Raw genomic sequence first — 15,654 nt, forward strand, 5'->3', positions numbered from 1 at the left:
CAGTAAGTGTGTGTGTGTAACTGAGGAGACGACTCAGCTGAAAGTGCTTAAGAGCATTTGCTGCTCTTGCAGAGGGCCTGGGATCAGTGCCCAGCACCCACACAGTGCATCACAAACATTAGTAACTCCATTTCCAGGAGATCTGCCTTCATGGATTCTAGGCATACACTCGGTGCACAGAGGTACATGCGGGCCCAAGCTCCTTTGCATAACTATGTCTTTTTTTTAAAGTGAAGCCAGGAATGGTGGTTCTGGGGCCATCTTGGTTTACATAGTGAGATTCAATTTAGCCAGTTGCAAAGTAAGATCCTGACTTGGGCCTAGAGAGATGGCTCATAGGTGAAGAGCACTAGCTACTCTTTAAGAGGTCGTGCATTCAATTCCCAGCAACCACATGGTGGCTCATAACCATCTAGAATGAGATCTGGTGTGTAGGAGTACATGGAGACAGAACACTATACTAAATAAATAAATCTTAAAAAAAAAAAAAAAAAAAGCGATGAAGACAGTGCCAGTCTCCAGGCTCACTCCATACATAAACACGCACACATGAATCCTGAATGCATCAAACATGAATCATATTTGGACAAATATGGTATGTTGTGGGGTTTTTTTGGAGGGGGTTGGTTGGTTTGAGACAGGGTTTCTCTTGTCCTGGACTCGCTTCGTAGACCATGCTGGCCTTGAACTCACAGCTTTCCGCTTGCCTCTGCCTCCCAGCACTGGGATTAAATCTCAGCACTTGAGAGGTAGAGGCAGGAGAATTTCTGTGAGTTTGAGGCCAGCTAGGGCTACACACAGAAACCCTGTTTCAAAACAAAACAAACAAAAAAGCAAACTGTGTTCTCAAATTGAACTTTAGGAAACTTTAAGTGTCATTTTATGCATATATATATAATTGGATTTGATTATGATTAAAATCAGATGGATCATGGGAAAGGACACACCAGAGTGAAAGTTTACATAATCTAAGTCTATACATCTGAACAAAAAGCCAGCCACTCTTCATCTCTTAGCAACCAGTTCCTTTTTCCCCTCCTTGACCTCTTAAAACAAGAAACCAAAGAAACTAGCCCTTTGGGTGTTGTAACTCATTAGGGTATTGCTGACTTGCAGCTTACCTGATCTGGAGTATCACTTTGCTTCTGAATAAAGTTTACTTTCCACTTCTTCCTCTTGTGTGCATTTTGTCAGTTCTTTCAATAGGATGACAGGAACCTGGAAACACAGGGTCTGGATAGTGACCCATGTTAACAAGAGCAAACATGCTTTGTGAGATTTCAGCTAACCTCAGCGTTGGGGTGAGGAATTTATTTCATATATTAAAAAGATTTTTTGAGCCGGCTGGTGGTGCCTGCATGCCTTTAATCCCAGCACTCCAGAGGCAGAGGCAAGTGGATCTCTGTGAGTTTGAGGCCAGCCTGGTCTATGACGTTAGTCTAGGACAGCCAAGAATACACAGAGAAACCCTGTCTCGTAAAACAAACAAACAAAACAACAACAAAAACTTTTTGGAGCTAGACAGATGGCTCAACAGGAGTGCTTGCTGCACAAATCATGAGGATAGGTTCAGACTCCAGCACCCATAACAAACTGGAGGAGATTGAGTGGTCCCACAAATTTCTGTAAATCCAGCTCTACTCATGGAGACATAAATACGTGTTTTTTTTCCCCAGCTCCGCTGTAATCTTTTTGTTATTTACTTATTATTTTGTTTTTTTCCAGACAGGGTTTCTCTGTGTAGCCTTGGCTGTCTTGGACTCACTTTGTAGACCAGGCTGGCCTCGAACTCACAGCGATCCGCCTGCCTCTGCCTCCCAAGTGCTGGGATTAAAGGCGTGCAACTACCACTGCCTGGCCCCACGAGAGAATTGTTAGGTAAACTTAAGTATACATTTACATTGTACATTTGCATTTACATTGTAAATGTGGGATATTTGCCAGAGAAGATGGCTTGGGCATGAATTCAAGCTAATAGAAAGTTTTTAGTAGTGAGCCAGCAACCACACTGGGTGTTTGGGATCCCAGTGTAACCCTCGAGCCTTCCTCAGAATGAGTTTTAACCATGAAAAACATAAGAGTTTGTGTGCTTCATTTAACAAGAATACTAAGCCAGATGTGGAGGTACAGAAGCCAAAAAGCAAGGTTAGTACATTCAGAGACTCTCCAGACTTGGATAAATTAGGTCTTTATGTTTTTGTTTTGGCAGGTGGTGCTGTCTATGTGCTGTGTTTTACAGCCTGAATGGTACTTTGATCATGGGAGTCTGTTGTGCTAAGGTCTGGGCCCTGTTAGAATAATAATGAAATGAAGTAGGTTTTGTTGTTGTTTAAGGGGATGCAAGGCTTGACCCTGGAGCCTTCCACATGTTAAACATGCTTTACCACTGCTTTACCAGCTGCAGCTCCAAGGTTTTTTTGTTTTTATTTTCCCGAGACAGGGTTTCTTTGTGTAGCTTTGGCTGTACTGGACTCAGTCTGTAGACCAGGCTGGCCTCGAACTCACAGCGATCCGCCTGCTTCTGCCTCCTGAGTGCTGGAATTAAAGGCGTGCGCCACCAATGTCATGCTGCAGCTCCAAATTTTTGAAAATAATTTTCCCTTCATCTCACAAATGTAGGTAGCTACACTACTAGTTGGTAGCAAAGTGAAACATTGAGCTCCATGTTTGTTTAAATTTAATTCCAGCTTTCTACAGCCAGAAAAGCATCCTCTGGGTGATGTGTCTGGGCAGGCTGCAAAAGGCTTGCTAATCTTCTGATAAATATTATTTTTGGGGGCTGGAGAGATGGCTCAGAGGTTAAGAGCACTGTCTGCTCTTCCAAAAGTCCTGAGTTCAATTCCCAGCAACCACATGGTGACTCACAGCCATCTACAGTGAGATCTAGTGCCCTCTTCTGGCGGGCAGACACACATGCGAGCAGAGCATATATACATAATCAATCTTTAAAATTTTATTTTGGGATTAAAAAGGATAATGGGAGACAGATGGTTCTTTCCATAGTGATGTTGAGATTGGAGTTTGGTTTTTCTGAGCCAATCATTTGCGTATGTCGTTCTGATTATTCATGTGTTTTGTTATTTAAGTAAAGTCAAGCTGTTTTGGGATGTAATTTTATATCTTATATTAAACCTTCAATGGAGAACTAGTAATAGTGCAGCTGGCTGTAATGCAGACCCATCAGTAAAAATAAGTAGAAATAACCTAAAACCTGCTTACACACTGCTGCATCTTTTAAAAAAAGAATTTTTTTTTTTTTTTTTTTTTTTTAAAGAATATAACCGGCTGTGGTGGCACACGCCTTTAATCCCAACACTCAGGAGTCCGAGGCAGGTGGATTTCTGTGAGTTCGAGGCCAGCCTGGTCTATAGAGTGAGTTCCAGGACAGCCAGGGCTGTTACACAGAGAAATCCTGTCTCAAGAAACAAAAATTAAGGCTGGAGAGATGGCTCGGAGGTTAACAGCACTGACTGCTCTTCCAGAGGTCCTGAGTTCAATTCCCAGCAACCACACGGTGCCTATAATATATCTATAGTGTATAGATGTCTATAATGTGATCTGATGCCCTCTTGTGGCTTGTAGGTGTACATGCAGGCAGGACACTGTATACATAATAATCTTTCAAAACAAAACACCCCACACAGCAACAACAAAACAAAGCAGCAACAACCCTCCCACCCCCCACCCCCAAAAAAGATAAGAATGTATTAGAAGTAGCTGTTGTGGTGAGCAAACCACATTAGTACACCACAGGGGACCTTTTCCTCTGATGTTAAGGAAGAGTTAGAAGAAGCCTGGGGGACGGAGAGATGGCCCCGTAAGTTAAGAGTGTGTACTGCTTTTTTAGAGGACCTGAGTTTGCTTCCCAGCTCACATAACTGCTGGGTCTAGCTGCCTCTCCTGGCTTCCACAAGTACCTGTACTCGTGAATACATCCCATAAACATATACGCACGCACGCACGCGTACGCACGTCCCTAGTGCTGGAGTTAAAGGCTCGCACCATTGCTGCTCAGCCCTCGCATGCATTTTCGGTTGCCATGTCGATATTGTAGGAGTAGAAATGCCAAATGTCAGCCAGAAAAAGTACCTTCTGGAGGAAGAAAGTAAACTGCATGAAGCGATGCTTGCTGAATTGCAGGCGTTAAGACGTCACTTTTAGGGAATGGTAAAAGCCTCTCGTGGAATGTTCTTTGGTCGAAACCTAAAGGTTAAAAAAGGAGAAGGTGAGAGTGAGAAAAAGGAGAAAGAGAAGACAAACACAGCACTTGGGAGACAGAGGCAGGTGGATGGCTTCACTGTGAGTTTGAGGCCAGCCTGGTCTACAGAATGAATTCCAGGACAGCCAAGGCTATACAGAGAAACCCTGTCTCGGGGGTGGGGTGGGGTGGCGGGGGGGGGGGGGGGGGAAGCTGGGTATGGATCGCTGGGTGGTGATGGCACTCGTGAGGCAGAGGCAGGTGGATCTCTGGGAGTCTGAGGCCAGCCTGGTCTACAAAGCGAGTCCAGGACAGAGAAACCTTGTGTGAGGTTGGGGTGGGGGTGAGGGTCGGAAGAGCCGGGCATGGTGGTACATGTCTTTAATCCCAGCACTCAAGAGGCAGAGGCAGGTGGATTTCTGTGAGTTCCAGGCCAGCCTGGTCTACAAAGTGAGTCCAGGCCAGCCAAGGCTACACAGAGAAATCCTGTCTTGAGAAACCAAGAAGAAAACAAAAAACAAAAACAAAAAACAAACACTCAAAACCAAAAGTAGGGGGCTGGAGAGATGACTCAGAGGTTAAGAGCACTGGCTGTTCTTCCAAAGGTCTTGATGTTCAGTTCCCAGCAACCACACTTATAACCATCTAAAATGAGATGTGGTGCCCTGTTCTAGCTTGCTGGCTCACATGCAGGCAGAATAATGTATAAATAATAAATAAATAATCTTTTAAAAACAATAATAAAAACTGAAAGTGATTAAGAACCTATAGAAGTCACCATCTCCTTAGTAGCCAGCCTAAGATTTAGAGCAAATATGTCATTCTCAAAGTTTATTGTTCTTTCATTGCATTTTCTGGATGATGATCCAGTTGAAATGGGTAAGAGAAGATACAGAAGCTTGTTGGGCGTAGTGGCGCACACCTGTAATCCGAGCACTCGGGAGGCAAAAGCAGGTGGATCTCTGAGTTCCAGGCCAGCCTGGTCTACAAAGTGGAAACCAGGACAGCCAGGGCTACACAGAGAAAACAAAACAACCCAAACAAAACAAAACTACAGGAGCTTGAAATGCTGGCACATGCCTTTAATTCCAGCATCAGGGCGAGGAGAGGGAAACAGGTGGTCAATCTCTGATTTCAAGGAAAACCTGGTCTACAGAGCGAGTTCCAGGACAGCCAGGCTACAAAGAGAAACTCTGCCTTGAAAAACCAATTAAAAAAAAAATACGGGGCTGGAGAGATGGCTCAGTGATTAAGAGCGCTGCCTGCTCTTCCAAAGGTCCTGAGTTCAATTCTCAGCAACCATATGGTGGCTCAGAACCATCTGTAATGTGATATGGCGCCCTCTTGTGGCAAGATGACTCAGCGGGTAAGTGTGTTTGCTGGCCACTATGAGCCCCTGAGTTCAATCCCTGGACCACTCATTGCAAGCGTCCTCTTCTCCATGTGCATGCCATGGGAAATGAGTTCCCATGTACAGACAGAAACATTATAAATGAAAACGTAAAACTGCAATAACAAAGTAGTCCAGTAGAGTATCATTAACTCTCCATCAGGTTGAGAAAGGAGGATTCCTACTTTGAGGGTAAAAAAAAGACCACAGCATTACACCGAAGTTCCTAGAATTTTAGAGTTTGGAGAATTTAGAAGCCATTTCACATGACACAGCAATGTCAGGAATTCTGTTACCAGCTTGTTGGGATGTTATTCAGTTTTAACTAGAAAACACACAGGGAGGCCGGGCGTGGTGGCGCACGCCTTTAATCCCAGCACTCGGGAGGCATAGGCAGGTGGATTGATGTGAGTTCGAGGCCAGCCTGGTCTACAAAGTGAGTCCAGGACAACTTTCTCTTGAAACCTTCTCTTGAAAAACCAAAACAAACAAACACAAACAAAAAACCAAAAACCAAACCAAACAACCCCCCAAAACAACAACAACAAAACCAAAAACACACACAGGGAAGCAAGATATGCAGGCCTGTAATCCCAGCACTCGGGAGGCAGAGGCAAAAGGGTCTCTGTGCTTCTGAGGCCAGCCTGGTCTACAGAGTGAGTCCAGGACAGGCAGGGCTATTATGCAGAGAAATTTTGTCTTGAAAGACTAAAACAAGGGCTGGAGAGATGGCTCAGTGGTTAAGAGCACTGTCTGCTCTTCCAAAGGTCCTGAGTTCAATTCCCAGCAACCACATGGTGGCTCACAGCCATCTATAATGAGATCTAATGCCGTATTCTGCAGGTGTACATGCAGGCAAAGCACTGTTTACATAATAATAAAAAATAAATATTAAAAAAAAGAAAAACTAAAACAAAACAAAAACAGGAAGAAGAGGAGGAGGAGGAGGAGGAGGAAGAACAGTGGCTAATAATATATTCTCCACCAGTTCTCAGCCTTGTCCGTTACTATTGGAGCATCACCAAATCACGTATTCCCTTCCGTTTCCCTTCCTGTTTAAGAACTGTCTTCTTTACAGAACACCGTTGGACAGGTAAAAGGATTAATCCAGTCCCAGAGGAACACAATGTTAGCCGTACTTCGTTTCTTTTATATTTCATTTCTGTGTTGTCATCACCTAGAAGGTGATGTATCATTTTAGCAACGTCTTTAGGTTAAACCTTAGTGGTCACATAAAATGCGCTTTTCCCCCTTTCACTTGGTATCTTCACAGATATCCGATCACAGTTGAAGGAATTGGAGATATGGGAAGAAAACTTTGTTCTATTGTTGAGCTGGGAAGATAGTGTGGGTCAGCGGTGCGAATTTCAAGAACTATTCAGATGGAGTAAGTGGGTCAGCGATTGCTTTCAGTTCATAATGTGACGCTCTGATGATGGACCGGTTATTTGGGAAAGTGTTCTTTGACACTGGTCATTTCGTCCGCGCTGGAAGGGAGTGTGTGTTTGCGTCCTTCCTGCAAGACATCTGTAGGAATCTGAACGGTGCCATTCCTGTCATACATTAGGCAAATTGAAAGGTCATCGATCGCTATGAGTGGACACTATAAAGACAGCCAAGTAGCTTCCCTTGACCACTCAGCCTCTTTTGGGACGGTGAGGACTAACTTCTTTTTAGATGGCCGCAAGATGGTGCTGGGGAGCTCGCATGCCGCTGGCGGCATGACCGGCTGCGTGAGACTACAACTCCCGGGGTGCGCTCAGAAAGGAGGCGGGAGCTTCGGGGAGGGGGGGAACGCGAGGGCGGGTCTTCCGGGCGTGTGTTTCCGGCGTCGGCGGCCGCGGCCGGGGACGGTGTGAGAGCGGTAAGATGGCGGCCGCAGCGGTGGTAGAGTTCCAGAGAGCCCAGTCTCTACTCAGCACCGACCGGGAGGCCTCCATCGACATCCTCCACTCCATCGGTAAAGGTCCTCGCGCCGTCCCCGTGGCCCCGCCGTCCCGGCGCGGCCTGTGTCGGTCGGAGGCGGAGGAGAGGGGCCGGACTAGCCGGCTATGCTGCTGCTGACTCACTGTGTGTGTGAGGGGGGCCGGGCCGGGGGGCGCAGGCCGCTCGGGGGGCCCCCCCGGGAGCCCTCTGGCTTCCAGTCGGGCGGGAAGCCCCGAGGCAGCCCGCGCGTCCACCTGCTGGCTGCTGACTCACGGTGGGCGCAGCGCAAGCGTGGAGAGAGGGCCGGGCTGGGTTCGCCACTCCTAAGGGTCTCCGGTGGTGGCCCGCTCGAGCTGGCCCGGGCCTGCGAGCCCGCTGATGGTTGGCTGGTTACAAACTGGTTGCAGAGTGTGTTCTTGAAAGGCCTGGGCGACAGCCTCTCAGGACTGGCATTTCCCGCCGTTGTTATCAGCACAGGTTGCTCCGGGGTGGGTGGGGTGGGTGGGGGGAGCGCAAGCGCTTCTCTTGGAGTTTTCTTCGGCGGGACGCTCGCTGGGAGCTGCTGCTTACCCCCCTCTCCCCCCCTCCCGCCCCCGCCGCCCCCGCCGCCCCCGCCGCCCCCAGCAAGCTCCAGCCAAAGAGGGCCACTTTCTGGGTGTGGGAAGTTGAGGGGTGCCATACACATCAGATTGGCATTTGGTGGAGGTGGCCGAGACGGTCCCCCCCCGTCCGGTGTGGACTTGGGAGGCAAAGTGCCGGGGTGGGAGCGCCGGGACAGAGATGACTAATTTTCCCCAAGTAGGGCTTGAAGTTAATTCTGGGACTTAGTTGTTTGTTGTTCGGGGGACTCTTTGGAACAGGCCGGCCTGGCCTCTCACATTGTTGGAGAACAAGTAAGATCTGACACCGTAGTGCGGTCGTCTTCAACTCGAGTGCGACAGGAAAAGTTGAAATAGGAACCTTCCAGCTTGTCGCTTCCTGCTTGGGATTCAGAGGTGAACAGAAATAAGCGCATGATGGCAGAGAAGGCTTTCGGGTGTGTGTAGCCCGGGAAGTGGGGAATGCGAGTATCTGTGGGACTTGCAGGATTCTGGTGCTTCATGTTGACTTTCTTAGTCTGGTGAATAGCAGTACTTGGCCCGAGAAAGTCCAGCGACAAGAGCGTGATGTCGTTCTTTATCTTTGGGGGTATTTGGAAAAGGAGAGGCGAGCCGATCACAGTGCATTTCGAAGGAATAAAGTTGAGAAAGTGTTTCGAAGTTCTGATCGGAAGTAAAGTTTTAGAGCAGAGTGCCAGGGTCATCCGATTGTTGTTACAGAGGTATATTTCTGTGAACGCGTTAATCTGAGAGTGTGAGTTTTAACTTTTTTTGTGTGTGTGCCTAGTGCCTAGTTTGTTTGCCTTTCAGAAAGTAGAAGTTACTGATAAACGTGGCCGTTAGAGTATTTCGTGGTTGCTCACTGCACTGAGCCGCCTGCAAGCTTCCCTGTTAGAGCAAGCTTGAATCATGCATGATGGGTGACAGCGTTACTCTTTCCGGTCTCCGTCATGAAGTACCAAACTCCTGGTTTTTGTCAAGTCATGATGCTTTATCATAGCAGTAGTAACTAGTGATGGTCACAAAACAAGCACTGCAGACTTTGGAGAGGCTGTTTGAAGTGGAAGTGCCTGACTAATTATTAACAGTTCAGAGTGGGACAGATTAACCCCGGCAGCACTCGGGAGGCGGATCTCTGTGAGTTCGAGGCCAGCCTGGTCCACAAAGCGACTCCAGGACAGCCAAGGCTACACAGAGAGACCCTGTCTCAGAAACAAAACAAAACACAAAACCAAAGACAGAAGAAAAGAAAAGTGGGACAGATAAAAACTTACTTTACCAGAACCGAATCCATTATGAGGCAGCAGTGTCTCCTAAGTATAACTCTGCCACACGGAAGCTTCTATAGGAATTTTTCTAGAATGGCTTTATGGGATTGTTTATTCTTCATATTTCCTTTAGTTGAAGCTTTCTATAGATTTTCTGAAAGTTTATTGAAAGACTTGGTTTATAGTCATCAGTAATTTTATAATTTGATTTTAGTTTGTGATAGGTAAATGCACAGGCATGTTTTAAAAAATATCTTCATACACACAAAGAAATATTTTCATACAACATAACGACCAGCATGAGGCTCATCACAGTTGCGAAGAATTTGTTTTACTTTTGTTTTAAGCAAATACAGCAGAAATGTCAGTGTCTGTGGGTGAGGTGAATTCTAAGGGTTTGATTAAAAAGGGCCACTTAAAAAGAAGAATCTACTTTTTGTATTATTAATATGAAATATACCCCATAGATACTTGGTCATTTTACTTTTCTTTAGTGTCCCCCCACCCCCTTTAGCCCTTATTTGTTTGGTAGTTTCATTTGGAAAATAGGCTACAGTTCATAATGGGTCTAATAAGGGTGAATTTTCCCTTGCTTTATTTATTTATTTTTTTAAAAGTTTCTGTTTTCTTTTTTCAGTGAAGCGTGACATTCAGGAAAATGATGAGGAGGCGGTCCAGGTCAAAGAGCAGAGCATCCTTGAACTGGGGTCTCTCCTGGCGAAGACTGGACAGGCTGCAGGTAAGGAACCTATAGTGATTATGTTTGAAACCCCAGATGGAGTCTCTCTCAGAACACGGGGGCTGTGCTCATTTGTGGTATTGCTCAGTTTTATTTTCCTGACAACTTGTTGCTCTTCAATTTTGAAACAGAAAAGTGTAGGATTTTATTCTACAGGTGTGGGAAAATCCTGTTTTTGTTGGAATATAGTGAGCTGTGATTTGTTCCTTATTTTTTAATTCTCACTGTATTTCCTTACATGAGGGCAGCCACCATCTTGATCGACTTCATTGACTAGCTCTGGTATATTCACGGAGAGTGATTTGAGGCCCTTTACTTCAGATATTGCCACAGGCTTTTTCTGCTGCAGGATGAGTGTGACATTAAATAGTGCGTTCCTAAGACTTTTCTTTGGTAGGTTTTGTTTTTTTTTTTTTTTTTTTTCTGGTTTTTCGAGACAGGGTTTCTCTGTGTAGCCTTGGCCATCCTGGACTCACTTTGTAGACCAGGCTGGCCTCGAACTCACAGCGATCCGCCTGCCTCTGCCTCCCGAGTGCTGGGATTAAAGGCGTGCGCCACCATGCCCGGCTATTTGGTAGTATTCTTATTCTTTGGCTGGCTGGGCTTTAGATGATAGTTGAATGATAGGTGTGTGTTCTTTTTTTTTTCCTCTGTGTAGCCCTGGCTGTCCTGGATCTTTTTTTTTTGTAGACCAGGCTGGCCTGGAACTCACAGAGATCCACCTGCCTCTGCCTCCTGAACACTGGGATTAAAGGTGTGTGCCACCAAACCCAGCTGATGGGTATGTTTTTTATTTAAGGAGAGAGTCCTGATGACTAGAAAGGACCTTTGACCAATAAAGTGGTAATAATGTCATAAGCTTATTTAAACTTAACATGGGTAATTGGCATCACTTTGAAGTGAACTTAGAGGGCCTTGATAGACGGCGGGTGTTAAGAACACTTGTTACTCTTATCGAGGATCCTGATTTGGTTCCCAGCACCCACATGGTGGCTCACAGCTGTCTGTAACTCCAGCCTCAGGGGACCTGATGGGCTTTTCTCACTGTGCACATGGTGTACAGATAGCATTCATGCTCATAACATAAATCTTTGGGTGTGTGTGTGTGTGGGGTGTGTGTGTGTGGGGTGTGTGGGGTGTGTGTGTGTGTGTGTGTGTGTGTGTGTGTGTGTGTGGGGTGTGTGTGTGTGTGTGTGTGTGTGTGGGGTGTGTGTGTGTGTGTGTGGGGTGTGTGTGTGTGCGTGTGTGTGTGTGGGGTGTGTGGTGTGTGTGTGCGTGTGGTGTGTGTGGGGTGTTTGGGGTGTGTGTGTGTGTGTGGGGGTGTGTGGGGTGTGTGTGTGGGGTGTGTGTGTGTGTGTGTGTTTATTAAATGAGCATAGGGAGAGAAGGAAAGGGGGGAGGGGTATCCCAGAGACAGACAGAGAGAGAGAGGAAGAGAGGGAGTGAGAAGGAGGGGAGAGGTGAGAGGAGAAAGGGACTGAGAGCACATAACATAAATCCTAAAAGAATTTATTTGATTAGAATGAAGTTCTGGTAAATCATCTTTGTTTTTGTTTTTTATTAAATAATTCACTTTATGCCTCCTGATTGAAGCCCCTCCCTCATCTCCACCCAGTCCCACTCTCTTCTCTTTTAGTTTGTGTAGTAAGCCAAGAGAATGGTGGGGTAGCATCACACAAGTTCTTGAACTTGTAAACTAGTATCTTTTGCAATTAATGATAATTTCTTTTTAATTGCTGGCTCAATCAGAAAATTAAGTAAAGATGTGGATAGTTCATGCCTGTTATTTCATCACTTGGGAGGCAGAGGCAGGCTGATCTCTCTAAGTTTGAGACCAGCCTGGCCTATGTAGTGAATTTTAGGACAGCCAGGGCCATATAGTGAGATCCTGTCTCAAAACAAAACAAAACCCAACCAAAAAAACCAAACAAACAACCCCCCTTCCCCCCAAATAAACCCCCAACAAAACAACCATGTGTCTAATATGCAATGAGGGTTTCATTAAGTGAGGCTGCTGAAATTCATTTCATCTCCCAATCCTTCAGTTTTGCTGTAGCATGTGATTAGTTAGGGACTGTACTCCTTTCTGTGTCGCTCCTGCTGTCCTGAAACTCACTATGCAGAGCTTGCTAGCCTCAAACTCAGAGATCCGCCTGCCTCTGCTAAACACTTGCTTGGACTAAAGGTGTGTGCTATCACCCTTGGCCACTTGCTGCAATTTAATAGGTGAAACAGAATAGTTTTCAAAAACTCCTCACCTACATACTGTTTTCTAAGACAATTTGATCCTTATGGGTCAGAATTCACAAAATTTAAGTCCTAAGGAGGCCTTGGAGCCTGTTGTATTAATTTACCTATCTTTGCAATAATTATTTGATAGATCAGTTGACTTTTAGCGTTGGAAACATGTATATTCCCTTAATCCTTAGTTTTGCTTTATTGTACATTTGATAGTTGCCTGGTGCTGTACTAAGCACTTGGAGGTTAATGAATAAGACAAGGTCTGAGGTGTAGTTATGATTGAAAGTAGTTCCCAGCACCGGCAAACAAGATGCTTAAGCTCAGGGTCTGTGGAAATTTTCTCCCAGGACTTGATTAAAAAAAAAAAAAAAATCTGCTGATGGCAGGCATGGTGGCACACACCTTTAATCCCAGCACTCGGGAGGCAGAGGCAGGTGGATCGCTGTGAGTTCAAAGCCAGCCTGGTCTACAAAGTGAGTCTAGGACAGCCAAGGCTACACAGAGAAACCCTGTCTTGAAAACTCCCCGTCGCCCCTCCCCGCAAAATCTGCTGAGTATCTTAGGTTCTAAGAAGGAAAGTCTTACCATAAATTTCAGATAATTCCACTGAAATTAGGAATATGATTTTAAGAAGTTAAAGGAATTTTCAAACATGGAAAGAAACTGAGTGTGTATAAGAATGAGCACTCAGTAGTAATAGAGTAAAATAGAAAATGAGATAAAAAAGGACAGTTTAAGCTGGGCATGGTAGCACACACCTGTAATCTCTGTGAGTTCGAGGCCAGCCTGGTCTACAAAGCTAGTCCAGGACAGCCAAAGTTACACAGAGAAACCCTGTCTCAAAACAAACAAACAACCTCCCTCTCCAAAAGGATAGCTCAGAACGTTTGTTCTCCTGTTCAAGTTAGAGTAACAGGTACTTAGAGAAAATAACGCTAGCAGATGCTAGAGACAAAGGCAGAATACTTAGCTCATATTTTACTTCTGCCTTTTCTAGGAAGGAAAATGATTTTCAAACAGAAAAGATAGAAATAACATCAGAAAGAGAATTAAAGACAAGGTAGGTGAGAGAAGAGAGAACACATGGTCTTTATAAGTTTTTTTCTCTTGACTCTGACAATTTTTGTCTTGGCATTGAAGGAGTAATCCCAGATAGAAGTGCAGAGCCACTTGGGGAAATCATGCAGGAGGAAGTGTTTGCATACAGAGCATAGCAAACAATATTCTCCCTTTTGGAAGATAATGAGTAGACTGAGATACTACAAATTAGTCAGGTGGTGGTGCACACCTTTAATCCATTACTCAGGATTCAGAGGCAGGTGGCTCTCTGGAGTGATGGTTTGGTGTTTTTTTGTGCATCTATGTGAGTTCGAGGCCAGCCTGGTTTACAAAGCTAGTCCAGGACAACTAATGCTACACAGAGAAACAAAACAAAAAACTGTGTGGCCTTTCCCAGAATTCATCAACTTGTAGAGTAGAAGAATGAGATAGAATGTGTGTGTGGTTTGTGGTTTTTGTTTTTGTTTTTGTTTGCGGAGGGGTGGGGTGGGGACAGGGTCCCTTTTATAGTCCTGGCTGTCCTGGACTCACTTTGTAGACCTGCCTGGCCTCGAACGCACAGAGATCTGGTTGCCTCTGCCTCCCGTGCGCTGGGATTACAGGCGTGCGCCACTATGCTCAGCTTTTAGAACGTATGTTTGATGTAAGTAGACTACTTTATCACTTGGTAGACTATTAATATGGTAGGCGTAGGCTATAAACTTATAGTAGGCTGAATAGTTATTGAAATATATATTAGTAATTGTTTTCAAACTTGATTTGTTCTTGATTTTCCTGATTAGTATTTGGCCCCCATGGTTAAAGCCGTAGCAGAAGGCATAGATATTTTTGTAGGCTGTTTAGGCCAGTAGAGTGTAGATTTAAGAGTCACAGTTACTGCTAAAGCTAGAAAGATGAGTGCAGTTATAAAAGTAAAAAATTTATATACCTGAAATATTCATTGAAACAGAGAAAGATGTAGGGTTACCTGTCTATATAATACTGTTTGAAAAAAGACCTTAATGGACTAAGTTTGAACCAATAATGCCATCTTGTTGCTGGGTTATGGAGACACACTCATATAATCCCAGCAAGACATTAGCCTGTGCTGCACAGTGAGACCTCTTCTCAAAAATCGCTTTCCTTTACCTCTTGAAAGAATTTCCTGTGCTGTCTGTGGTAGCCAGATCTGCCCTACTCTGAGGTCCTTCCCTGAGCATTTTCTTCGGGCCTGGCTACCACAAGCATATCAGAAGTGCTTTTACCCATGTAAGAGAAGAGGGCAGCTGAAGGGATCAGTAATTTAGAAGCAAGGACACTGGAGGAATATTTAAAATAGTAACAATGTTTAGCTTTGAGAAAGGAAGGTTAAAGAAATGTGAATGAGTTATCTTATAAATATTTGAAGCCAGTGGAAGGAGATACAGATTTGTTTAGGAATAAAAAAAATAGGTTTGTTTAAAAATGTGTTTGTAATAGGCTGCTTTTTTTTTTTTTAATATGTTAGTCACTAAAATCATAGTTGTTCAAACATAGGAAAATATGGAAGAGAGATTATTTTATCAGATTAGTCCTAAGATTTACTTATTTATGTATATAAGCACTCTATTGCATGTATGCAAGCATGACAGAAGAGGGCATCAGATTCCGTTATAGTGGGTGTGGGCCAACATGTAGTTGCTGGGAATTGAACTCAGGACCTTTGGATGAGCAGCCAGTGCTCTTAACCACTGAGCCATCTCTCTAACTCCAGCTTAGTTCTATATGCGGTAAGTAAAGCTATCATGAACTAGGGCTGTATGTGTCTCAGTAGTGGAGTGTTTGCCAGCTAGGTGCTTTCTGACCCACTATACACTTACATACAAGGCCATACTTGCATGGAATAATTAAAATTTGCATAAATGTAAAAAAGTATAGTGTGCATGTGTATGTGTCTGGGGGGTTGTGTTTTCTTCTTATTTTGGGACAGAGTCTCATGTCTGCTTTGTTTCTTTGAGACAGGATATCTCTGTAGCCTAGGCTGTGCCAGAGTGGCCCTTGAACTCACCCATTATGGTCCTACTGCTCCAGCCTCCTGAGTGCTGCGATTATTGTACACACCATGCCCAGCTAGGGTTTTTTTTTCGCTTAGGACAAGAAGGATTTATTTTGCCAGTAGTTCCAGAGCTTTTGATTATTGTATTGGAGAGGACACAAAGTGGAACAGAATTGTTTAACTCATGGTGGACAGGAAGCAGAGAGAAGGGCACATGAAG

The 15,654-nt window shown here is 44.8% G+C and overlaps 1 protein-coding gene across 1 annotated transcript in view; it reads left to right on the forward strand.

The window, feature by feature from the left end:
• Positions 1-7,401: 7,401 nt before the first annotated feature.
• The window catches only part of Psmd11 (proteasome 26S subunit, non-ATPase 11), a 34,369-nt gene continuing 26,116 nt past the window's right edge, over positions 7,402-15,654 (forward strand). The window contains exons 1-2 of the mRNA XM_051158108.1: positions 7,402-7,548; positions 10,019-10,120. Of these exons, the coding sequence (XP_051014065.1) occupies positions 7,458-7,548; positions 10,019-10,120 (193 nt within the window). The 5' untranslated portion in view covers positions 7,402-7,457. The remainder of the gene's footprint in view (positions 7,549-10,018; positions 10,121-15,654) is intronic.

This window comes from Acomys russatus, chromosome 16, assembly GCF_903995435.1.
Source record: "Acomys russatus chromosome 16, mAcoRus1.1, whole genome shotgun sequence".
Classification (NCBI taxonomy): Eukaryota; Metazoa; Chordata; class Mammalia; order Rodentia; family Muridae; genus Acomys; species Acomys russatus.